Source organism: Corythoichthys intestinalis, chromosome 4 (genome assembly GCF_030265065.1).
Source record: "Corythoichthys intestinalis isolate RoL2023-P3 chromosome 4, ASM3026506v1, whole genome shotgun sequence".
NCBI classification, from domain to species: Eukaryota; Metazoa; Chordata; class Actinopteri; order Syngnathiformes; family Syngnathidae; genus Corythoichthys; species Corythoichthys intestinalis.
Window position 1 is genome coordinate 34,546,917 of NC_080398.1, and position 26,838 is coordinate 34,573,754.

The 26,838-nt window shown below is 40.2% G+C and overlaps 2 protein-coding genes across 3 annotated transcripts; one reads left to right on the plus strand and one right to left on the minus strand.

Moving 5' to 3' along the window:
* Positions 1-3,980: 3,980 nt before the first annotated feature.
* On the plus strand, positions 3,981-20,253 carry notchl (notch receptor, like). Of its 2 annotated transcripts, XM_057835462.1 has the most exons (12): positions 3,981-4,143; positions 10,127-10,274; positions 12,122-12,460; positions 14,584-14,822; positions 14,969-15,108; positions 15,175-15,302; positions 16,383-16,522; positions 16,609-16,670; positions 16,743-16,866; positions 17,240-17,337; positions 17,416-17,738; positions 18,174-20,253. In XM_057835462.1, the coding sequence occupies exons 1-12, from the start codon at positions 4,086-4,088 to the stop codon at positions 18,679-18,681; spliced, it is 2,307 nt and encodes a 768-aa protein (XP_057691445.1). In that variant the 5' UTR covers positions 3,981-4,085; the 3' UTR covers positions 18,682-20,253. The 2 variants fall into 2 exon arrangements, with proteins under 2 accessions (XP_057691445.1, XP_057691444.1); XM_057835461.1 differs by having other exon boundaries at positions 14,969-15,302.
* LOC130915445 (protein Bouncer-like) lies at positions 20,051-26,677 on the minus strand. Its single transcript, XM_057835465.1, has 3 exons — positions 26,461-26,677; positions 20,649-20,768; positions 20,051-20,450 (listed from the first exon to the last, which is right to left on the minus strand). The coding sequence occupies exons 1-3, from the start codon at positions 26,513-26,515 to the stop codon at positions 20,233-20,235; spliced, it is 393 nt and encodes a 130-aa protein (XP_057691448.1). The 5' UTR covers positions 26,516-26,677; the 3' UTR covers positions 20,051-20,232.
* Positions 26,678-26,838: the final 161 nt, after the last annotated feature.

Below are 26,838 nucleotides of genomic sequence, written 5' to 3' on the forward strand. Positions count from 1 at the left end.
AGCATTAGTGTTTTATAGCATTTAAACTAGCAGACATTTGCTATGTAAGTTAGCCATTGTTCTTTTGTCAATCCTTATTTATTTTTTATACCGTTTGAGAATTAGCTCAGGTATTTTAATTTTTCATGTTCCTTATCCGATTACTCGGTTATTCGAACTAACTAGTTCATCAATTAATCGACTACTAAAATAATCAATAGCTGCAGCCCTAATTTTTTAAATTAATAATTTCAACAATCTCACAACTAGCCTTTGTGGCGTTTTTGGAATGGAATGTTTGGAATGGAATTTTATTGTTATCATCATCGGTATCATTGACAATCATTGACAATTACAAAATGTGATATGATTTGCCCGAAGGAGCCGAAGAAGAAGACAAAGGCAGACGAGATAAAGCATATGCTTATCAGTTTCCCGTCCCCCATACAATAAAGACGCACATTCAGGCATGGAACATACATCAAAACTGTACAATAACACAATCAACAATCTGAGTGTAGTAACCTAGCGTCCAGTCAAGCAGCTTAATTAATTTCAGGGCGTACAAGGTTATGGCTTAGTCATGTCCCTGACATTTTTGCATCTGTTTGCTGTGGAACATTTTGTTGTGGTTATGTGTGTGGCAAAAAGTGATTATGTGTTATCACAGCTGGTGTGCTATTTTCCCAGCTTTCTTGAGTTGACGTGCTTTTCTTGCAATTTCGGCATTTCGGCGAGTCAAGTTGTCATTCAAAAAAATCTTCGACCCTTTCAGGTGGCGGCGCTGGTTAAGCAGGGCAGTCTTGGTCTTGTGGTCTGCCAGCTTCATGAGCACCGTTGCCGGTCCTCTCCCCCCAAATGGGAGCAGAAGGCAGCGACTGATGTCCAGCGGTTCCATGTTTATTCCATACTCTTTCATCTTAGCAATTGCCAGTTGCGCCACTGTGTCCCTTGGGCTAGGCGTCAGTTGTAATCCAGAAATGATGAGCTCATCTGCGCGTCGGCACTGGTCGAAATCGTCAGCCAAAATTTCCAGCCTCTTGATGCGAACATCTCTCTCCTCGACCACCTGCTTGAGTTTCTTGTTTTCAGCGCGAAGTAACTGGAGCTCTCTGACGATTTCTTGATTCTGGTTTTGAATCAAGCCGTTTGAAGTGGGAGGGATGGCAGCGAATGTTCATTCGCTGCCACCCTCCCGGTTCAAATGGATTGGACGTCTACTAGTGATAAACTCATTCCAATTCACAGCAGAAGCTTGTTTTTCTGTTTATCAGTTGTTTGTAGAATATCCGAGAATGATTTCCCGACCAATGTATCGATAATCGTTGTATTGCCATATCGTCAGATCATCTTTATCGTGAGCTATGTATCGCAAATCGTATCGTATTGCGAGGTAAAAAGAGATTCCCACTCCTAAATAACATTGATAAATGTAAACTTATGTTTAATAGATAGCTTCAGAGAGACGTTTCAATTTTTGGGCGAGTGCTTTTGTCAAAAACCAAAGGTATATCTAGGCTGATTTATCCAGCTTTTTCCTTGTCCATTTCCCCCAAACTGCTTAAACAAATTAATAGTGTTAATTTTAAATTCATATGGCGCAATAGGTGCCAGTATATTCAGAAAGCAGACATGGTGAAAAACGTTGAAGAAGGAGGGGTGAATGCTATTGATTTTGAGGTAATGAATGGGGTGTTGAAATTAAAATGGTTGATCAACTTTGTCAAATCTGGACAATCCTTTTGGTATATGATTCCTAATGCAATTTTTCAAAAATTGGGGGAATAGGATTTTTGTTACGCTGCGACTTTAATGACCGCTCTCTGCCGATAGAATTGCCAGATTTTCATCAACAAGTGCTCCTCTACTGGAAGATGATTTTCAAACATAATGCTTCTCCGCATAATACACCTACAGTTGTGGTCAAAAGTTTACATACACTTGTGAAGAACATAATGTCATGGCTCTCTTGAGTTTCCAGTTATTTCTACAACTCTGATTTTTCTCCGATAGAGTGATTGGAACAGATACTTCTTTGTCACAAAAAACATCCATGAAGTTTGGTTCTTTTATGACTTTATTATGGGTTAACAGAAAAAGTGATCAAATCTGCTGGGTCAAAAATATACATACATGGATCTGAAAAAGCGAATCATTGACTTGAATAAGTCAGGAGCCATTTCAAAGCAGCTGCAGGTCCCAAGAGCAACAGTGCAAACAATTGTTTGTAAGTATAAAGTGCATGGCACTGTTTTGTCACTGCCACGATCAGGAAGAAAACGCAAGCTATCACCTGCTGCTGAGAGAAAATTGATCAGGAGGGTGAAGATTCAACCGAGAATCACCAAAAAGAACATCTGCTAAGAATTAGAAGCTGCTGGAACACAGGTGTCAGTGTCCACAGTCAAGCGTGTTTTGCATCTCCATGGACTGAGAGGCTGCCGTGCATGAAGGAAGCCCTTGCTCCAAAAGCGGCACCTTAAGGCTCGACTAAAGTTTGCTGCTGATCACATGGACAAAAATAAGACCTTCTGGAGGAAAGTTATGTGGTCAGACGAAACAAAAATCGAGCTGTTTGGCCACAATGCCCAGCAATATGTTTGAAGTAGAAAAGTTGAGGCCTTTAACCCCAAGTACACCATGCCTACCGTCAAGCACGGTGGTGGTAGTATTATGCTGTGGGGCTGTTTTGCTGCCAATGGAACTTGTGCTTTACAGAGAGTAAATGGGATAATGAAGAAGGAGGATTACCTTCAAATTCTTCAAGATAACCTAACGTCATCAGCCCGAAGATTGGGTCTTGGGCACAGTTGGGTGTTCCAACAGGACAATGACCCCAAACAAACATCAAAAGTGGTAATGGAATGGCTAAATCAGGCTAGAATTAAGGTTTTCGAATGGCCTTCCCAAAGTCCTGACTTAAACCCCATTGAGAACTTGTGGACAATGCTGAAGAAACAAGTCCGTGTCAGAAAGCCATCAAATTTAACTGAACTGCTCCAATTCTGTCAAGAGGAGTGGTCAAAGATTCAACCAGAAGCTTGCCAGAAGCTTGTAGATGGCTACCAAAAGCGCCTAATCGAAGTGAAAATGGCCAAGGGACATGTTACCACATATTAGCGCTGCTATATGTATATTTTTGACCCAGTAGATTTGATCACTTTTTTCTGTTCACCCATAATAAAGTCATAAAAGAACTAAACTTCATGAATGTTTTTTGTGACAAAGAAGTATCTGTTCCAATCACTCTATCAGAGAAAAATCAGAGTTGTAGAAATAACTGGAAACTCAAGAGAGCCATGACATTATGTTCTTCACAAGTGGATGTAAACTTTTGACCACAACTGTATATGGAACAACCGGTATATTCAGTGGAAAAGGAAATCAATTTATTTAGAAGAGTGGAATTCAAAAGGTGTTTGGGCCATGCTCATTTTACGGAGCTAATCTGTACCCACAGTTTAGTATTCTGTGGGTACAGATTACTAAACTGTATCCAGATTACAGATTACTAAACTGTACCCACAGATTACGAAACTGTGGGTACAGATTAGCGATGATTTTTTTTTTTTTTTTTTTTGTACCCTGGCACCCGGGGGGCTCCGTAGAAATGCATCTACAGTATGATTGAAATTTCAGACTACTACCTATTTCTGCTCCTCACTGTATATGTAACTTTTTTTTTGTTGCTTTTTTATTTTGCAACTCCTGGTCCTAAAATGTCCTTTGTTCTATTTAATGGGTGGCCTGACATCTCTCGCTGACAACGATGGCCAATGACTTAAAATTATTTTCAAAAAAATAATTTTGGGGATGAAATGACTGTAAAGAAATGTGAAATAAGACTGTACTCTAATTTAGCAGTTTTTTTCCCTCACCATTACATTTGACATTGTAAGTCACAGACGCTCTATTCTTCGGCACACAGTAGCAGGAAGTCGTCCAGATATCCGCAAGGGCCTACGGGAAGCCCCCCCACCTGAAAAAAAAGAAAAGGTCTGGTGAACAAAGTAGATCGGACTTTCTTCGAGAAGAAGGTGCTTCGGCTGTTTTAGTCAAAAGATTTAAAACGTGGATGCAAGTAGCTGGATTAGTTAAATTGATGAATGATAATGTGGATTCCGCATGTATTTGTTCTGCTGGGACTGAGCTGCACAAGACAAGGTAATTCAATCCAAGTGTATCAGTCAGGAAAGTCTACATTTGCTTTATAAAGTGGCACAAGATTGTGATTTTTGAAAAATTGGACAATGGATGAATGAATTGAAGTTATCTGAGGAACAGCCAGCCCCCGAAGGTAACACCTGACTACATATGGATGGATGGAATCCAAAGATAGATACATACTGTATACAGTGCAGACACACATTTTAAAGAGAATACATACTGTGAATACATCCTGGGGCTGCTACGATGAATCGACTAATCTAAAAGTAATTGGTTATCAAATTAATCAAAAAGTATTTAATGGTCAGTTATCATTTTGAGGCATTGTTGCAAGAAAAACTATCCTAATTTTTGGAGTCACCTCCAAGAAGTCAGTATTCTTCTTCATTTTTTATATTTATGATTATTTTAAAGTTTCAAAACATTTTCAGGCAAAAAAACAGAGGGGGGGGGACTTAAAAAACAAACAAAAAAAAGTTTTATTTTTATATTTTAATTAGGGCTGTCAAAATTATCGCGTTAACGGGCGGTAATTAATTTTTTAGATTAATCACGTTAAAATATTTGACGCAATTAACGCACATGCCCCGCTCAAACAGATTAAAATGACAGCAGAGTGCAATGTCCACTTGTTACTTGTGTTTTCGGGAGTTTTGTCACCCTCTGCTGGCGCTTGGGTGTGACTGATTTTATGGGCTGAAGCATCCATGAGCAATGTGTAATTATTGACATCAACAATGGCGGGCTACTAGTTTATTTTTGGATTGAAAATTTTACTAATTTTATTAAAACGAAAACATTAAGAGGGGTTTTAATATAAAATTTCTATAACTTGTACTAACATTTATCTTTTAAGAACTCCAAGTCTTTCTGTCCATGGATCGCTTTAACAGAATGTTAATGTTAATGCCATCTTGTTTATTTATTGTTATAATAAACAAATACAGTACTTATGTACCGTATTTTGAATGTATATATCCATCTTGTGTGGTATCTTTCCATTCCAACAATAATTTACAGAAAAATATGGCATATTTTATAGATGGTTTGAATTGCGATCAATTACGATTAATTAATTTATAAGCTGTGATTAACTCGATTAAAAATTTTAATCGTTTGACAGCCCTAATTTTAATTACAGTTGTCCGATAATGACCTTTTAACTGATAACCAATATCGTTCAACACCAAAAATCCAATATCAAACTGATACCAACATATGCGAATATATTATGACTAATTGTATTGTGATACCCCACTGGATGCCTTAATAATGATAAATGTAACAACTTCAAGGTTTTCCAAATAAACATTCTGTAAAAAAAAAAAAATGGAGGAGCTGTGCCAAGCTGTGACCAGTCCTTGTAAAGAAGCAAAGGGGTTCTAACATTCACTTTGAACGCAACATGGATATTGGCCCAAAACCAATATCGATAGTCGCCGATATTATATTAGAATGCTTTTTTTACGGCTGATCCCGATAATATTTGACAACTCTCATTTGAATTTAAATGAGTAAAAAACAAGAGCCAGTAAATATCTCTATTTATTTATTGTCATTGTACAGGGTGATTCAAAAAGAATGTGCCAAAATCATCACGTATTTATTCATTTTAAAACCATTGAAATAGACTGAAATATTAATAAAATTAATTAAAATTAATAAAATAGACTGAAATATAAACTATTATTTAATTAATTCAATTTAATTAATTAAAATTAATTAATTGATAATTTAATAAGAATTAAAACAAGAATTAAAAGGCTTTTTAAGGAGTAAGTAATTTTAACATGATGTTGATGTTGTCCGTGCCGCTGGTGGTGGTCACATTGAGCACTTGTAAAGCATTAAATAAAAACGAAGTTATATATAATACTTGTATCCATCTAGTTATTAATTGTTTTTTTTTTGTTTTTTTTTTTCCCAATCTTTTAAATATACCGCTATGGTTTTAGCACATTCTTTTTGAATCAGCCCGTATTTTATTAATTAAAAAATATATATACTTCAATTACTTCAAAAATAGTAAATTTCGGGTGGGGGAAAAACAATAACGAAAATCAAAAACAAAAATACCAATATCCAATTTCTTGTTTTTAATGTAAATACAGTGCCCTCTATAATTATTGGCACTCTTGAAAAAGATGTGATTTTTAGCTTCTTTTTTTTTTTCTTTTTTTTTTTTTTTTTAATTCAAATAATATGGGACCTTAATGGAAAAAAAGAGAAAAATCCAACCTTCAATATTCAGTGGGGAAAAATCCCACATAAAGAAAAAAATATTTGACATCAAATAATGTGTGTCACAATTATTAGCACCCCTGGTGTTAATACTTTGTACAACCCCCTTTTGCCAACAAAACAAGGTCTGGGGACTGAGATGGCCATGGTAGGAGCTTGATTTTGTGTCTGGTGAACCATTTCTGTGTAGATTTGGCCATATGTTTAGGGTCATTGTCTTGCTGAAAGACCCAGTGACGACCCATCTTCAGCTTTCGGGCAGAGGGCAACAGATTTTGATTTAAAATGTCCTGGTATTTCAAAGCATTCATGATGCCATGCACCCTAACAAGGTTCCCAGGGCCTTTGGAAGCAAAACAGGTCTCACACAAAAATACACACGGTCCCAGGCTTCAACTGGATTGAGCTTTTTGGCAACAAACACTCTAAGTGGGTCTGGCGTGCCACGAAAGATGCGCATGCTGAAAAGCACCTCATACCCACTGTGAAGTATGGGGGTGGGTCAGTGATGCTGTGGGGCTGTTTCGCTTCCAAAGGCCCTGGGAACCTTGCGAGGGTGCATGGCATCATGAATGCTTGAAATACCAGGACATTTTAAATCAAAATCTGTTGCCCTCTGCCCGAAAGCTGAAGATGGGTCATCACTGGGTCTTTCAGCAAGACAATGACCCTAAACATATAACCAAATCTAAACACAAACATGGTTCACCAGACACAAAATCAAGCTCCTCCCATGGCCATCTCAGTCCCCAGACCTTGTTTTGTTGGCATTAGGGGGTTGTACAAAGTATTAACACCAGGGGTGCTAATAATTGTGACACACATTATTTGATGTCAAATATTTTTTTCTTTATGTGGGATTTTTTCCCCACTGAATGAATGCACTTGTATTGAAGGTTGGATTTTTCTTTTTTTTTTTCATTAAGGTCCCATATTATTTGAATTAGAAAAAAAATATTAGAAACTAAAAAACACATCTTTTTCAGGGGTGCCAATAATTATGGAGGGCACTGTAATAAAAAAATCTAATTAAATGTGAACATATTCATCAATGTATTTACATTTGAATATTTTAATTAAAACAATCAAATACAAAGGAAAAAGTTGCAAATATTTTTTCTGGTATATCGAGCTTTGTGGAATTCCTATCAAACAGAACAAGCCAATCAAACATATGAATGCAATTTAGCTAAAAACAACAAAATGAAATGTATAATACAAAAACTATTGAAAAAAATGTATGACGCATTAAAATAAAAATCCAAATACAGTGGTACCTCTACTTACAAATGTCTCTACATACACAATTTTCAGGTTAAGCACAACTCAACGGGAAAATATTGCCGCTTGTTAAGATACAAAAGGCAAAAATACACTATGGCTGGTACTCGCGGCTTCGTGAGTTTACTGAATGTAACTGCTCTGCCATTGGCTATTGCCTAACATTCCTGACATCCAATTGGCTAAGAGTGACCTCTACTGTATGTGTATGTGTGTATCCCAGCGCCCTCATCATTCGCCCCTTGTGTTCCGACAGCTTTACATAAGTGTACTAACTTTTCTTTATTCTTTTTCTAACATTATGCACAACCCTGCTTTTATGTTTATTGTAACATGTATTTGTTATATATTTTGATGCATTTTTATGCATAATAAAAAATTTATGTCTGAATTTTAGGGGGCTTGGAACAGATTAGGGCATTTCCATGGCAAACGCGTCTGGGGGGGGGGGGGGGGGGCAAATAAGTATAGTCAACCACTAATTGTGCAAGTTCTCCCACTAAATATTAGAAAAATTATTAATAAAATATAAAATTATATAATAATTATAATATAAATTAATAAAATATTAGAGAGGCCTGTAATTGTCAACGTGGGTAAACCTCAACCATGAGAGACAGAATGTGGGAAAAAAACCCAGAAAATCTCATTGTTTGATTTTTAAATAATTTATTTGCAAATCATGTTGGAAAATAAATATTTGGTCAGTACCAAAAGTTCATCTCAATACTGTTTTATGTACCCTTTGTTGGCAATAATGGAGGCCAAACGTTTTCTGTAACTCTTCACAAGCTTTTCACACACTGTTGCTGGTATTTTGGCCCATTCCTCCATGCAGATCTCCTCTAGAGCAGTGATGTTTTGGGGCTGTCATTGGGCAACACGGACTTTCAACTCCCTCCTCTCCCGGCGGCGTCAAAATGATAACAAGAACAGTGAGCAAAAATCCCAGAACCAAACGGGGGGGGACCTAGTGAATGACCTACAGAGAGCTGGGACCACAGTAACAAAGGCTACTATCAGTAACACCATGCGCCGCCAGGGACTAAAATCCTGCACTGCCAGACGTGTCCGCCTGCTGAAGATAGTACATGTCCAGGCCGGTCTGCGGTTCGCTAGAGAGAATTTGGATGATCCAGAAGAGGACTGGGAGAATGTGTTATGGTCAGATGAAACCAAAATAGAACTTTTTGGTAGAAACACAGGTTCTCGTGTTTGGAGGAGAAAGAATACTGAATTGCATCCGAAGAACACCATATCCACTGTGAAGCAAGGGGGTGGAAACATCATGCTTTGGGGCTGTTTTTCTGCAAAGGGACCAGGACGACTGATCTGTGTAAAGGAAAGAATGAATGGGGCCATGTATCTATAGAGATTTTGAGTAAAAATCTCCATCAGCAAGGGCATTGAAGATGAGACGTGGCTGGGTCTTTCAGCATGAAAATGATCCCAAACACACGGCCAGGGCAACAAAGGAGTGGCTTCGTAAGAAGCATTTCAAGGTCCTGGAGTGGCCTAGCTGGTATCCAGATCTCAACTCCATAGAAAATCTGTGGAGGGACTGGAAAGTCCATGTTGCCCAACGACAGCCCCAAAACATCACTGCTCTGGAGGAGATCTGCATGGAGGAATGGGCCAAAATACCAGCAACAGTGTGTAAAAAGCTTGTGAAGAGTTACAGAAAACGTTTGGCAAACAATGTGATTTTCTGTTTTTTTTTTCCACATTCTGTCTCTCATGGTTGAGGTTTATCCGTGTTGACAATTACAGGCCTCTCTAATATTTTCAAATGAGAGAACTTGCATAATTATTCGTTGACTAAATACTTTTTTGCTCCACTGTACATAATTTTCAAGTCAAGAAACTACTTCCAGAACCAATTAATTTTGTAAGTAGAGGTACCACTGTAATTTACATTTGAAGTGAAAATACGTGTAAACATTTTGTATTGTGCTGTGGAATTCATTGGAATGTATCAATTAGGTCAACATCCCTCTCCTCTAATGACGTGAGGGTTTGTAGTGCCTCGCCCACCTGCCAAGCCCCATTGTCCCTCTCCATCACGTAGCACAGTCGCCACGGTAACCAGCCTAACCTTTATCCAGCGCCGACTTCGTTTCCTGGAAACTTCCTGTTGATGGCGGGGTCCCCCCGGCCTCATTTCCTGTTGCCATTTAACACGCCGACATCAGGAAGTGTTCGTCACGGCTTGGACCACATTTGAAAAACAATGGAGACGTTATTTATGCCACCCATGCAGATGGTGCGATTATAAGAGAAAAACATTTGAGATCATTGATTTCTATTGGTTGTGGAGTTTTTTTCTTCCAATTTTGGAACATTCTGACAAATATGCCTTAAGATGCATAGTGTTCTTCTTTTACTTACTACCACAGCACATATTCTGTGAATACTATGTGAAGTAACAATAACATTTGTTGCTTTTGTGTGCCAACAGTGGCCGAATCGGCCGACCCGTGGGGGCAATGTCCCGCCAGCAGAAAGTGTAAAGATAAGTTCGGGGACGGGTCATGCGACAAGGAGTGCACCGAACCCGAGTGTCTGCGGGACGGGATGGACTGCATCAAGGACAGGGGACCCTGCCAGTGAGAAATGATATTTAGAAAATGAATACGAAGGAGATATATTTTGTGTTTTTGCGTTCTGCGAAAATAATTATGTATTTCTTTTGTGTGTTAATCAAATATTTATTTACCAGCTTTTTATATTTAATTTGTAAACTGGTCATTTGAAAAAAAAATGCTTTATTTGAAGAGCAAAAATTCTTAAAATGGTTTACAGTGCCCTCCATAATTATTGGCACCCCTGAAAAAGATGTGTTTTTTAGCTTCTAATATTTTTTTTAATTCAAATAATATGGGACCTTAATGGGAAAAAAGAGAAAAATCCAACCCTCAATACAAGTGCGTTCATTCAGTGGGGAAGAAAAAAATATTTGACATCAAATAATGTGTGTCACAATTATTAGCACCCTTTGGTGTTAATACTTTGTACAACCCCCTTTTGCCAACAAAACAAGGTCTGGGGACTGAGATGGCCTTGGGAGGAGCTTGATTTTGTGTCTGGTGGACCATTTCTGTGTAGATTTGGCCATATGTTTAGGGTCATTGTCTTGCTGAAAGACCCAGTGACGACCCATCTTCAGCTTTCGGGCAACAGATTTTGATTTAAAATGTCCTGGTATTTCAAAGCATTCATGATGCCATGCACCCTAACAAGGTTCCCAGGGCCTTTGGAAGCGAAACAGCCCCACAGTATCACTGACCCACCCCCATACTTCACAGTGGGTATGAGGTGCTTTTCAGCATGCGCATCTTTCATGGCACGCCAGACCCACTGAGAGTGTTTGTTGCCAAAAAGCTCAAGCTTGGTCTCATCTGACCAAAGCACACGGTCCCAGTTGAAGCCTGGAACCGTGTGTATTTTTGTGTGAGACCAAGATTGAGCTTTTTGGCAACAAACACCCTCAGTGGGTCTGGCGTGCCATGAAAGATGCGCATGCTGAAAAGCACCTCATGCCCACTGTGAAGTATGGGGGTGGGTCAGTGATGCTGTGGGGCTGTTTCACTTCCCCATATGACCAAATCTACTGAAATCTGCTGAAATCATTCATACCTCTTGGATTGCCTTTTTCTGAAATTGATTAATTTGCTCTTTGGTCTCAAATATTCGACACAAAATATCCCATCGCGACAAAATAAATGTCTATATTAGGGCTGTCAAAATTATCGCGTTAACGGGCGGTAATTAATTTTTTAAATTAATCATGTTAAAATATTTGACGCAATTAACGCACGTGCCCCGCTCAAACAGATTAAAATGACAGCAGAGTGCAATGTCCACTTGTTACTTGTTTTTTGCATTTGGCGCCCTCTGCTGGCACTTCGGCCCAAATGATTTTATAGGTTTCAGCACAATGAGTGAGCATGGTGTAATTATTGACATAAACAATGGCGAGGTACTAGTTTATTTTTTGATTGAAAATTACATTTTTTTTTTGGGAATAAAACGAAAACATTAAGAGGGGTTTTAATATAAAATTTCTATAACTTGTACTAACATTTATCTTTTAAGAACTACAAGTCTTTTTATCCATGGATCGCTTTAAGATTGTTAATAATGTTAATGCCATCTTGTTGATTTATTGTTATAATGACCAAATACAGTACTTATGTACCGTATGTTGAATGTATATATCCGTCTTGTGTCTTATCTTTCCATTTCAATAATTTACAGAAAAATATGGCATATTTTATAGATGGTTTGAATTACGATTATTTTTTAAGCTGTAATTAACTCGATTAAAAATTTTAAACGTTTGACAGCCCTAGTCTATATATATTTTAAATGATTGCATACTTAAAAATATAAGACAAAATCATCACATACTGCTCATAATCTGCAAAAAACTGACAGTTTTTTTCCTCCCTAGTCCTGGCCACATCCCGTACTGTCGCAACCACTACGCCAACTCTCAGTGCGACAAGGGCTGCGACAATGCCCCCTGCGGGTGGGACGGAGGCGACTGTTTATCCCGGGGGAACGCCCTGTGGGCCAAGGGCACCCTGATAGTGCACGCTACTATCCCGCATAAAGGAGGCGCCTCCACCTTCACCAACACATCATTGCTGTGGGCTCTCAGCGTTTTGCTACGGAGCCCCTTAATGCTGAGGGGCTTGGCCCCGCTCACCGCTGACAATAGTCTGTTCGACTTGGACCCCCAGCAGCTCGTGGACCTACTGGCTCAGAAGTCAGCGGGCGATTCAGACGGGTGAGCCCTTTGTATTTTAGGTGGGGTAGTTGAGGGAGGGAATTGATTTCATTGGAAATTGATTTTAAAAAGAAAATCTCTGATTTCTGGATTCCTCGATTAAACCAGACTGATTATCCTTGTAATCAATCAAAATGAGACACTGCATTTGCATAAATGAGCTTTTGCTTGGAAATAATACAGCTACATAGTTACAAAGTTCAATTGATACACTGTAGTTACATAGTAGTAATAGTCCAACTTTTCTCAGCGCATAATTTTTACGTTAGAGCTAAAATATTAAGACCTGAGATTTATAACAGTAAAAAACATGTAATATACAGTGGGGCAAATAAGTATTTAGTCAACCACTAATTGTGCAAGTTCTCCCTTTTGAAAATATTAGAGAGGCCTGTAATTGTCAACATGGGTAAACCTCAACCATGTGAGACAGAATGTGGAAAAAAAAAACAACAGAAAATCACATTGTTTGATTTTTAAAAAATTGATTTGCAAATCATGGTGGAAAATAAGTATTTGGTAAATACCAAAAGTTCATCTCAATACTTTGTTATGTACCCTTTGTTGGCAATAACGGAGGCCAAACGTTTTCTGTAACTCTTCACAAGCTTTTCACACACTGTTGCTGGTATTTTGGCCCATTCCTCCATGCAGATCTCCTCTAAAGCAGTGATGTTTTGAGGCTGTCGTTGGGCAACACGGACTTTCAACTCCCTCCTCACCCCGTGGCGTGAAAATAACAACAACGGTGAGCAAAAATCCCAGAACCACACGGGGGGACCTAGTGAATGACCTACAGAGAGCTGGGACCACAGTAACACAGGCTACTATCAGTAACACAATGCGCCGCCGGGGACTCAAATCCTGCACTGCCAGACATGTCCCCCTGCTGAAGAAAGTACAAGTCCAGGCCCGTGTGCGGTTCGCTAGAGAGCATTTGGATGATCCAGAAGAGGACTGGGAGAATGTGTTATGGTCAGATAAAACCAAAATAGAACTTTTTGGTAGAAACACAGGTTCTGTGAATACTGAATTGCATCCGTAGAACACCATACACCACTGGTGTCAAACTGACTCCATAAAGGGCCAAGTGGGTGCAGGTTTTCTTTCCAACCAATGAAGAGGACACCTTTTAACCAATCTAATCTCTTGCATGGGTAATAAGTTAAACTTTCTCAGGTGCTATTTGTTTCAACAGAAAATTCATTGGTTAAACTGTTTGCGCGGTATCGGTTGGAACAAAATCCAGCACCCTCTTGAGCCTTTGTGGAATTGGTTTGACACCTATGCCATACACCATACCCACTGTGTAGCATGGGGGTGGAAACATCATGCTTTGGGCTGTTTTTCTGCAAAAGGACCAGGGACGACTGATCTGTGTAAAGGAAAGAATGAATCGGGCCATGTATCGAGAGATTTTGAGTAAAAATTTCCTTCCATCAGCAAGGGCATTGACGATGAGACGTGGCTGGGTCTTTCAGCATGACAATGATCCCAAACACACAACCACGGCATCAAAGGAGTGGCTTCATAAGAACCATTTCAAGATCCTGGAGTTGCCTAGCCAGTCTCCAGATCGCAACCTCAAAGAAAATCTGTGGAGGGAGTTTAAAGTCCGTGTTGCCCAACGACAGCCCCAAAACATCACTGCTCTAGAGGACATCTGCATGGAGGAATGGGCCAATATACCAGCAACAGTGTGTGAAAAGCTTGTGAAGAGTTACAGAAAACGTTTGGCCTCCGTTATTGCCAACAAAGGGTACATAACAAAGTATTGAGATGAACTTTTGGTATTGACCAAATACTTATTATCCACCATGATTTGCAAATCAATTTTTTAAAAATCAAACAATGTGGTTTTCCACATTCTGTCTCTCATGGTTGAGGTTTACCCATGTTGATAATTACAGGCCTCTCTAATATTTTCAAGTGGGAGAACTTGCACGATTAGTGGTTGACTAAATACTTATTCACCCCACTGTTTAAATGAATCAATTAGTCAACTAATCATTAAACTCGTCAGTGACTATCGAAATAAGACTTTGTGACACCCTTCCTGCTTTTGTCCTGATATTTTACATACAGACCTAGCCCATGTGTAACTATGTCTCCATGTGTCGTAGTTCCCTTGTTTTCCTGCAACTGGACAATCGCCCCTGTTCCCGTCAACCCTCTACCTGTTTCCCACATGCCACTGAGGCAGCTAGCTTCCTGCGGGCCATCACATCACAGGGGTCTGTCCCCTACCTCGCCGCTTATCCGTCTCTCCCAGAGTTGAAGGCCATCATCGCCATCCGAGGAGTCCAAGATGAAATAGGCAGACGGGATGAAGGGGAGGGCACCAGGAAACAAGAAGTCAAAGGTAAGAGCGTGCTTTAGTGTACACATATCCAAAAAGGTTGCTATTAGACTTTAAAAAGTCTGATTAAGTAAAATTGGACACTTGTTTTTTAGCCAAAAATGTCCAACATAAAAAATGACCCAGTTGCCCATTGTTTTGTGTTCAAGAGCCTACGCCTACATGGCTATGGGCAGTGGTAGCCATTTCAACGAGCCTGCTGTTGGCCCTAGCTCTGGCAGTCTTCCTGGTGGTGAGGCGAATGAGGCGACAGAGAGAGGGGGGCGGTGACGAGGCCGGAGATCAGCGGGTGAGGCACCGCTCTACCACCACAGATGGCAAACCCAAGGCTTGGACGTCAAATGCCGCTCAACAGCAGGCCAGGGGGCAGCCGGGCCGGGAGAAAGAAAAAGACAAGACAGGACTCAGGAAGAAGAAGAAAGCCAAAGAAGCTGAGAAGAGAAGGAGGAGAGAACCCCTGGGGGAGGACGCCATTAGAATGAGGTGAGACCAGATGTTTTGACAGCCTACACATATGTACACTTTATTAAATGATAATTGGAATTGTTATGGTGGTTGCAACCTTGTCTTGGGTGAAGAACCTTCTCTCAAGATTAGAAAGTGCACTGGGGCATAGAATCTCGGGTCAGAAGTTCGATCTTCTTTCAAGACGAGAACGAATCATCTTTCTGGACTACAACCTTCCCTCTAGACCAGGGGTGTCAAACCAATTCCACAAAGGGCCAAGAGGGTCCTGGATTTCATTTCAAGCAAGACTGCACAAACAGATTAACCAATGACTTTTCTTCTGAAACAAGCAGCACCTGACTGCAATCAACTGATTACACATGTAGGAGATCAGATTGGTGAAAAAATGACCTCCTCGTTGGTTGGAACGAAATCCAGGACCCTCTTGGCCCTTTGTGGAGTTGGTTTGACACCCCTGCTCTAGACTACAACATTCTCTTGGGCATATACCCTTCTCGCTGAAATACAACAGTCTGTCAAGATTAGAAACTTCTGGAATGACGAGATTATTCTCAAAATGTGTTTATTTTGTTGGGATTTACCCATCTCTCTGGACTAGAACCGAATTTACTCCAGACACTAGAACAGAGGTCTCCAAACTATTCTACGTAGGGCAATGGTAGGTGCAGGATTTCAATCCAACAAAACAAGATGACACCTTTTCACAAGTGTAATCAGTTGATTGAAGTCAGGCGCTGCTGGTTTTAGCAGAAACCTCATTGGTTAAACTGTCTGTGCTTGATCGGTAGGAACAAAAACCAGGACCCATAGCAATACTAGAGACCGGTTTGGAGACCCCTACACTAGAATCTTCTTTCAAAATTAGTGTCTTCTCTCAAAACTACAACTTTATCTCGAAACTAGATCCTATGCTAGCTCAAGACTTTCTTTCTTTGTACGACAATCCATTTTCAGGGCAAAAAAATTTCCTTGGAAACAGAACCTTAGCCAGGAACGACAATCTTCTCTTACTAGTTTGGTGCTTACCCATCAGTCATAATCATTGGAAAATGTTGTAGGTTTGAGTGTACCGAATGTTGATGGTGTCTTCCTCAGGCCTCTCAAGAGAGATCAGGACATGGCCAGTGACACAGACTTCACACAGAGCTCCCTGGAAGACGTGAGGACGTCTAGACGCCAAGAGGACATCAAGCACTGTAGAGCTGGAGGATCACAGCAACGGCGGCCAGCACCAGGTGAGACACTGGCATAGGTGTTCAGCTCTTTATTCACTTTGTATTTTTTGTTGTTGTCTGAGTTACTCATTGACATTTGCCATCAGCTTCCTCCAGAGGCTGGGACAGGAATGCCATGCCTCCACCTCTGCTCAGTCCTCCGCAGCAGGTCTGCAACTCATTTATTAATTTATACTCCTATAAATCAGTATGTAAATGTAATATGCGCAAATGGGGGCAGTCCGCAGAGTGGTGCGGCCCGGATGGATCGGTTGTTTTGATCCGTGCGGTGCGTAGTGGTTTGGACAGGGTGGTTCTGGAGCTTCTCAGAGCTGGAGTGTCTGTCAACAACACGGATCATACTGGTAAGATTATTTCAGACCGAGCTGTGAAGAATTCTTTGACTTGGTATTGGTGTAAAAAGTTTGGGAGCCTTTTCTCGACTCCTTGTAAAGATGGAGTAACTTACGGTCTTCTTCCTTTCCATGTCTTCCCCTCACTTCCTCCTGCAGACCCCCTATTGCATCCCTCTGACTCAGAACAAAATTAACCTTGGAGGGTTGTTTCCTGGCATTCTCGCTTTCTTGTCTTTTTCATCTACGCCCATTTCCAAACACATCCCTTCATTCTTGCTCTGAACTGTTGTGTAATGGTTATTCATTGGCTGACTTACTCCCTCCCTTCTTCCCCACCCCGCAACCCTGCTCCCGTCCACTGGTCCCATATTACCTCTCTCAGGGAGGTCGGCTCTGCACTGGGCGTGCTCAGTCAATCACCTCTCCTTGACCAGGACGCTCATTCGCTATGGCGCTGCTGTTGACTTGCAAGACAATAAGGTGGGTTACACTTGCTGACATTCGACTCTTAAGAATTAATCTGTACTAAACCAGTGAAATACCATTAATCCTAATCAGGGTGAGACGCCGCTTTTCCTCTCCGCCTTCTATGGCTGCTACGACACTGCCAGGCTTCTGCTCCTCCATGGCGCAAACCTGGAGCTTCATGACCGCAGAGGGCGTCGTCCTATTGACGTTGCCAGGGAGGGCCTGCATCACCAAGTCCTAGAGCTTCTGCTTGCTCACCAGATCCAGAGGGCACCCACTACCGTAGACACGACCAGCGACATGCTTTGGGAGGAGCGAGCTTTGATTTACTCGCCGTGGGTTGGGACGCAAGGACGGAGTGCCTCCTTCTCTGGGATCGTGGCGCATCGGGATATGACGCCACCGCCACACAGGCAAGCCTTGATAGTGAATGTGTGTGGATGGTGAAATCACACTAGTGAAAAAAAATGTATAACTTACTTAGAAAAAACTGTTTTCTCATTAACTATTTGACTACACTCATAGAAGGCAGTTTTATCAAGAACTAAACATGTCTATAGTTATCAATCACGAAAATGTCTACTGCAATCAATCATGGAACATACTATTATAGCAATCAATACTTTATTGTGAGCCTTCATTGGTAAAAGCAAATATTTAATAACCATTTAATAATTATCTTATCAATTTTTGTACTTAACAATATCATCATGGTGCAAAAATTCTATATGGGAAATAGAAGTTGGTACTTGGGGAACTCCTTTTACATTTTGAAAAGACATGTTGACATAATTTGTGAAATCCCTTCCTTCCAAAGTTAATATTTGAATAAAATAATGTCTCAACAGTAACTGGTCCATGAGCGGTGTCCAATACCCGTCCCCACAAAACTGGCGACCGCAGCTCAACCAATCAGCGACCGCTCTGGTGCCCCCCAGAATCATGGGCCGCTCCCCTCGGCCCATCAGCACCTTGCAGGAGGTCACCTCAGAGGACGAGGACCGGGAAAGGCGGCAGGATGCCCCCAGGGCGGTGACGCCCCACTTCTTGTCACCGCAACCAGCCCCCCGGCAGCGCTCCTTTTCATGTACCCAGCATGCATTGCAGCGCCGCTCCAGCTCCCATCAGGTAGAGCCCAACTACGTGATTGTGACTGAACGGACAGCCAACGAGCACATAGAACGAGTGATCGTGTCACCTCCGCCGGAACCCGCAACTCAGTCGGAGCGTCAGGCGCTATTGAACGACGACGGTGGCAGAGCGGAGCAAGCTAACATTAGTGCTGCAAATTCGGAACCAAAATCTCGGAGTGAAAGGTCAAACAACGCCACTGATGCCACACAGACGGCCTTATAGTATGGAACCTGTTGAAAAATTTGCCTGTACGCTTTCCAAAACAGTAGCGGTGCCACAAATAATTATTTTGATCGATAAATTGCGGCACCCATACAGAACAGCCAGAGCTCGTGTATATACAGTGGGGCAAATAAATATTTGGTCAACCATTAATTGTGCAAGTTCTCCCACTTGAAAAGATTAGAGGCCTGTAATTGTCAACATGGGTAAACCTCAACCATGAGAGACAGAATGTGGAAAAAAAAAACTGAAAATCACATTGTCTAATTTTTAAAGAATTTATTTCCAAATAGAGTGGAAAAAAAGTATTTGTAACCTACATACAAGCAAGATTTCTGGCTATCAAAGAGGTCTAACTTCTTCTAACGAGGTCTAACGAAGCTTCACTCGGACCACACGGGGGGACCTAGTGAATGACCTACAGAGAGCTGGGACCACAGTAACAAAGGCTACTATCAGTTAACACAATGCGCCGCCAGGGACTCAAATCCTGCACTGCTAGACGTGTCCCCCTGCTGAAGAAAGTACACGTCCAGGCCCGTCTGCGGTTCGCTAGAGAGCATTTGGATGATCCAGAAGAGGACTGGGAGAATGTGTTATGGTCAGATGAAACCAAAATAGAACTTTTTGGTAGAAACACAGGTTCTCGTGTTTTGAAGAGAAAGAATACTGAATTGCCTCCGAAGAACCCACTGTGAAGCATGGGGGTGGAAACATCATGCTTTGGGGCTGTTTTTCTGCAAAAGGACCAGGGACGACTGATCTGTGTAAAGGAAAGAATGAATGGGGCCATGTATCGAGAGATTTTGAGTGGAAATCTCCTTCCATCAGCAAGGGCATTGAAGATGAGACGTGGCTGGGTCTTTCAGCAAGACAATGATCCCAAACAAACAGCCAGGGCAACAAAGGAGTGGCTTCGTAAGAAGCATTTCAAGGTCCTGGAGTGGCCTAGCCAGTCTCCAGATCTCAACCCCATAGAAAATCTGTGGAGGGAGTTGAAAGTCCGTATTGCCCAACGACGGCCCCAAAACATCACTGCTTTAGAGGAGATCTGCATGGAGGAATGGGCCAAAATACCAGCATCAGTGTGTGAAAAGCTTGTGAAGAGTTACAGAAAACGTTTGGCCTCCGTTATTGCCAACAAAAGGGTACATAACAAAGTATTGAGATGAACTTTTGTTATTGACCAAATACTTATTTTCCACCATGATTTGCAAATAAATTCTTTAAAAATTAAACAATGTGATTTTCTGGGTTTTTTTCTCTCATGGGTGAGGTTTACCCATGTTGCCAATTACAGGCCTCTCTAATATTTTCAAGTGGGAGAACTTGCACAATTAGTGGTTGACTAAATACTTATTTGCCCCACTGTACAACCTTCCTTAGTGTCCTTAATTGCATTATCTTCATCTGAATTTATTGAATGTTGCATTAAATATGTTTGTACAAAACAATCTTTGGCTTTTTGGGCAGTTTTATTTTTTTTACAGCAGTGGAAATACAAACATGCAATATTTTCAGTTTCTTTTCCACACATCAAGTATGGAGAAATTAATTCACTGAAAACGCAAGAAGCGGTAGTAGCATTGCTGACCACAAGGTGGCGCTGTAAGTGGATGCGGAAGTAGCAGTGGCTCCGTTGCAGAGGTGCGTGTTGCAACATTCGTTGGTGAAGGTGAAGTTGAGTCCCATGATGGACCGGTGGGCCGTCACACCGCAAAGGGGGGGCACAACACAGCTCCTCTCATACAGGACTACACAGGATTCTCCTAGAAGATAGTTTGTTGATGATGTTTAAATGCCATTGACGATGATAGACGACCAATTCAATTTGACTGGGAGGGTTGGCAGCCATGTATTGCTGTATATGGCAGACTGGGAGTCAATGAGTTAATTGTAGCTATGGTCTTATTTATCCTTAAAGAAGCTCTATAGATTGCAAAATGAATGGTAGTGTTCAGTCTCACCCTTCTGGCCCACAGCTTTGCTAAACAGACAAACTTGTCCGGCGGGACACAAGAGAGGAAAGCGGATGCAGTCCAGTGGAGAGATGGCAGGAAACACACATGTGTAGCAGAAGAGAGGAACTGAAGGACACACATAAGCAATTTGAAATAAATTCAGGCTGCCACGATTACGATGAATGAAATAATTACTAATTGAATATCAATTATCAACCTGATGATGGCTGATTAATCCTTTGGACGTTGTCGTCATCAAAATTCTCTTGAGCTTTCTTCTAAATTTGAAATGTTTTTTATTTTCCAGTTTCTTTCATATATATATATATATATATATATATATTTTTTTTTTTTAATTAAAAATAATAGTAAATATTCTTTTTCTTACATTATTACATCATTTAAAATTTTTTTTTTTTTTTAACCCTTTCAATGACAGTAGTCACTAATGTGGACAGCTATTCAAAAGTTGACACTTAAGACCTTTAAGCCTTTATAGAACAAGTGACTTCTTAAGTCAAAAGTATAAAGTATCTGAACCTTTTGGAATTTCTCACATTTCTGCATAAAATCACCATCAAATGTGATCTGATCTTTGTCAAAATCACACAGAAGAAAATACAGTGTCTGCGTTAACTAAAACCACCCAAACATTTACAGGTTTTCCTATTTTAATGAGGGCTGAAACGAATACTCGAGTAACTCGAGTTTAAAAACTGATCCGAGTAATTTTATTCACCTCGAGGAATCGTTTAATTTTGCCAGCTCTAAGCATCACGTTTTGCCTGGACTACTTTTAATGCGGGAGAACGCGCTGATGTCACGTGCGTAGAGGAAGAAGCAATGAAAAAAGAAAAATAAACTTACTGCAGCCGACAGCCGCCACAAACTACGCCAACGTTGCTAAAAACTACGCCGGCATGATGCTAGTGTGGTAGCAGGTAATGTCCGAGGCGTCTCATAGATATAGCATGCATTTAGAACTAGATGCGAAATGACAGACTCGGCCGCGTCCGGGCAGCGTTAGTAAACAGCCGCCATCTTTAAGCAGTACACTTCTCAGCGCTAATAAATATAACGTTACTGTGACTCGCTCACGTAACGTTAGCCCTTTGGAGGGCTTGGTTTTTATTGATTATGACCACTGTTGATGCGTGGCTAACGTGTCTTACATACAGGCTTTATTTAATCTGTAAAAACACAGCGCTGTAGAGTGATGAGGGTGTAAAATTAAAACATAATAACGCTAACTGTCAGTTTTAGCTCAGTAGTCATTGCTGAATAAAACACCAAGTAGCACTGGTCCCTAATGTGCTCCAATATAGCAGGTATCATACATTTATTTTGAACACTGCAAAAACTCAAATTCCTATCAGTACTTACAGTTTAGACTAACTTAAAACTTAACTACAACTTAAAAATAGCTTGACACAAATGGAAATTCAATTGAAACACCTGGGAAAAACACGTAGCTTTCAAGTGATGTGTGTTATCAAGCGTAATTACATTTTTAGGTAAGAAATATGTTTTTTTTTAATAAGATCTAGAAGTTCTTTGAGTGAAAGCAGTGAATTTTTTTTTTCTAGTCACATATGAGATGAAATTGTTGGCTGTTTTCAACAATGTACATCAAAAATAAAGACATGGTTCAATATTGGATTAAATGTCTTTTTTTTCTCATGTATATTTATAATTGCTCTTTACCTAAAGAAAAAAATGTTTTATCCGATTACTCGATTAATCAATAGAATTTTCAGTCGATTACTAAAATATTCGATAGCTGCAACCCTAATGAGGATAGTATGCAAACAATGACAAAAGGGGGATAAATAAGTAAGTGAACCAACATATTTAATATTTTGTGCCCCCCCCTTTGGCGGCAATAGTTGGGTATCTATTGGTTTAGTTGTTTTTGTCCATTTTTCTTTTTTCTTTGCTTTTATTATATGGACAGGAGTATCCCACGAAGCAAAGATGCTGGACAATGAGATTAAGAGTGGGATAAAATAAGTTTTTTTCTTCTTCCCACTCACTCTCCAGTGCAATTATTTTTGTTGAATTATACTGTATTTGTTTTTTATGTGCATGCTCGAAATAAAAAAAAGCATCATCATCATCAACTCCAACCAGACGCTTCCTGTAGCTGCAGATCAGTCTGGCACACCCATCAGGACTAATCTTGGCCCATTCTTCTTTACAACACTGCTTTAGTTCAGTCAGATTCCTGGGATGTTTGGCATGAATCGCTGTCTTTAGGTCATGCCACAGCATCTCCATGGGGTTCAAGTCTGGACTTGACTTGGCCTCTGCAGTTCGTGTATTTTGTTCTTCTGAAACTATTCTGAAGTTGATTTACTTCTGTGTTATGGATCATTGTCTTATTGCAGCATCCATTCTCTTTTTAACTTCAACTGTATTTGCAGCTTATCCTGCAAAACATCCTGATAAACTTCATTCTTCCATTAATGATTGCAAGTTGTACAGGCCTCAAAGCAGTTAAACAGCCCCAAATCATGATGCTCCCTCCACCATGCTTCACAGTGGAGATGAGGTGTTGATGTTGGTGACCTGTTCCTTTTTCCCTCCACACATCACATTGTGTGTTACTCCCAAACAATTCAACTTTGGTTTCATCAGTCCACAAAATATTTTGCCAAAACTTCTGCGGAGTGTCCAAGTGCCTTTTTGCGAACATTAAACAAGCAACAATGTTTTTTTTTAGACAGCAGTGGCTCCCTCCGTGGGGTCCTACCATGAACAGAATTCGTGCCCATAGTTTTACATATAGTTGATGTGTGCACAGATCTATTGGGCGGTGCCAGTGATTTCTGTAAGTCTTTGGCAGACAATTTTTTTTTGGTAGTATTTTGCACTGAATTATTGGCGTCATCTTTGGTGGACAGCAACTCCTTGGGTAAAAAGCAACAGTGCCAAACCTTCTCCATTTGTGGACAACTTCTCTGACTGTCGACTGATGAATATCGATACTTTTAGATATTGTTTGGTATCCTTTTCCAGCTTTATACAAATCAACAATCCTTGATTGCAGGTCTTCAGACAGGTCTTTTGACAGAGCCATGATGCACATCAGAAAATGCTTCTCAACAAGACAATTCTTACCAGGTGTGTGTTTTATAGTGGGCAGGACAGCTTTAAACCACTAATCGGTGATTGGGCACACACCAGACTTAAAATGTTTAGTAAAAACTGGTTTCAATTGCTCTTTAAGTCTGCTTAGGGCAGAGGGTTCACTTACCTATCCCCCACCCCCCGTCATTGTTTGCATGCTATCCTTATTAAAATATGAAAACCTACAAATGCGTGGGTGGTTTTAGTTAAAGCAGACACTGTTTTTACATCTGTGTGATTTTAACAAAGATCAGATCACATTTGATGATTTTATGTAGCAATGTGAGAAATTCCAAAAGGTCTAGATACTTTTTCATACCACTATATATATATACAGTGCCTTGCAAAAGTATTCGGCCCCCTTGAATCTTGCAACCTTTCGCCACATTTCAGGCTTCAAACATAAAGATATGAAATTTAATTTTTTTGTCAAGAATCAACAACAAGTGGGACACAATCGTGAAGTGGAACAACATTTATTGGATAATTTAAACTTTTTTAACAAATAAAAAACTGAAAAGTGGGGCGTGCAATATTATTCGGCCCCTTTACTTTCAGTGCAGCAAACTCACTCCAGAAGTTCAGTGAGGATCTCTGAATGATCCAATGTTGTCCTAAATGACCGATGATGATAAATCGAATCCACCTGTGTGTAATCAAGTCTCCGTGTCAATGCACCTGCTCTGTGATAGTCTCAGGGTTCTGTTTAAAGTGCAGAGAGCATTATGAAAACCAAGGAACACACCAGGCAGGCCCGAGATACTGTTGTGGAGAAGTTTAAAGCCGGATTTGGATACAAAAAGATTTCCCAAGCTTTAAACATCTCAAGGAGCACTGTGCACGCCATCATACTGAAATGGAAGGAGCATCAGACCACTGCAAATCTACCAAGACCCGGCCGTCCTTCCAAACTTTCTTCTCAAACAAGGAGAAAACTGATCAGAGATGCAGCCAAGAGGCCCATGATCACTCTGGATGAACTGCAGAGATCTACAGCTGAGGTGGGAGAGTCTGTCCATAGGACAACAATCAGTTGTACACTGCACAAATCTGGCCTTTATGGAAGAGTGGCAAGAAGAAAACCATTTCTCAAAGATATCCATAAAAAGTCTCGTTTAAAGTTTGCCACAAGCCACCTGGGAGACACACCAAACATGTGGAAGAAGGTGCTCTGGTCAGATGAAACCAAAATTGAACTTTTTGGCCACAATGCAAAACAATATGTTTGGCGTAAAAGCAACACAGCTCATCACCCTGAACACACCATCCCCACTGTCAAACATGGTGGTGGCAGCATCATGGTTTGGGCCTGCTTTTCTTCAGCAGGGACAGGGAAGATGGTTAAAATTGACGGGAAGATGGATGCAGCCAAATACAGGAACATTCTGGAAGAAAACCTGTTGGTGTCTGCACAAGACCTGAGACTGGGACGGAGATTTATCTTCCAACAGGACAATGATCCAAAACATAAAGCCAAATCTACAATGGAATGGTTCAAAAATAAACGTATCCAGGTGTTAGAATGGCCAAGTCAAAGTCCAGACCTGAATCCAATCGAGAATCTGTGGAAAGAGCTGAAGACTGCTGTTCACAAACACTCTCCATCCAACCTCACTGAGCTCGAGCTGTTTTGCAAGGAAGAATGGGCAAGAATGTCAGTCTCTCGATGTGCAAAACTGATAGAAACATACCCCAAGCGACTTGCAGCTGTAATTGGAGCAAAAGGTGGCGCTTCAAAGTATTAACGCAAGGGGGCCGAATAATATTGCACGCCCCACTTTTCAGTTTTTTATTTGTTAAAAAAGTTTAAATTATCCAATAAATTTTGTTCCACTTCACGATTGTGTCCCACTTGTTGTTGATTCTTGACAAAAAATTTAAATTTTATATCTTTATGTTTGAAGCCTGAAATGTGGCGAAAGATTGCAAGGTTCAAGGGGGCCGAATACTTTTGCAAGGCACTGTATATAAATACAATATATAGGCATTTATTTTCATTTTACATTAGGAATTATTACTGTATTTTTATGTTATTTTCTCTAATCATAAGTAAAAATGGATTGGACGTGTGAATCAATAGCAGCCAATGAGTTTAATGAGCGTGAGCGCACTGTCAGATTCAGACGTTATTACAGACAGACAAGTACAGCGCAACAAAATGCAGTTTGCATCCAACCATAAGCTGTCAGGGTTTAAAAAAAAAAAAAAAAAAAGCTGAGAAACCTTGTTCATGAGTTTTTTTTTTTCTAAATAAAAAAATATAGTAAATATCCTATATATATTTAAAAATAATAATAATAAAAAAAGCTAAGAGACTTTGTTCATGAGTTTTTGTTTTTTAATTAAAAAAAAAATCCTATATATATATATATTTAAAAAAAAAAAAAAAAAAAAGGAAAAACAGTAATACAGTATTATTTTGTAGTCCTCGAAAGCAATTATCAATTATTATTTGCAATTATCTTCATAAATAATCAAAATTAGACATTTGTTTACATCTGCTTTTGTTTGGAAAACGATACAATTAGTTACATAATATTCAGTCTAATCTTTCTCAGCGCAGTTTTCACCTGATTAATAAATAAACCTATCAGTACTACAACTACTTTTGAATGACAACAGAACCAAGAAATTACATTCTTGTCCCTCTCACCAAAACAATTTCAATGAAAAATGACATTTGACTTACCCACAGGTGGAACCAACACAAGGAGAAAAAGCAGCGGGGCGAGCAGCTGCGACATCTTTAGCACCTTTCACTGCAGTTTAACTCTGAAATGCAACATTTTCTTGTCGTTTGTGGACACGAACCAGCAAATGCTCCTTAAATGTCAATCTGAAATTAGGCTTCCTGGGTGCCAAAAACACATCCTGGCGACGAAATTTAAAATCAAATTGAGGTCGTTTGGATGGAGAATGCTTTAACACGATTTAAGATGAATGAGCGAGTGCATGGTGAAGAAATGAAGTCGCATTTTTGCTTTATTAAATCACAGCAACTTAACGAGCGACATTGAGTTTGTGGTCAGGAGACTGCAGTCTCATGACCGCCACTGAACAACCGAAG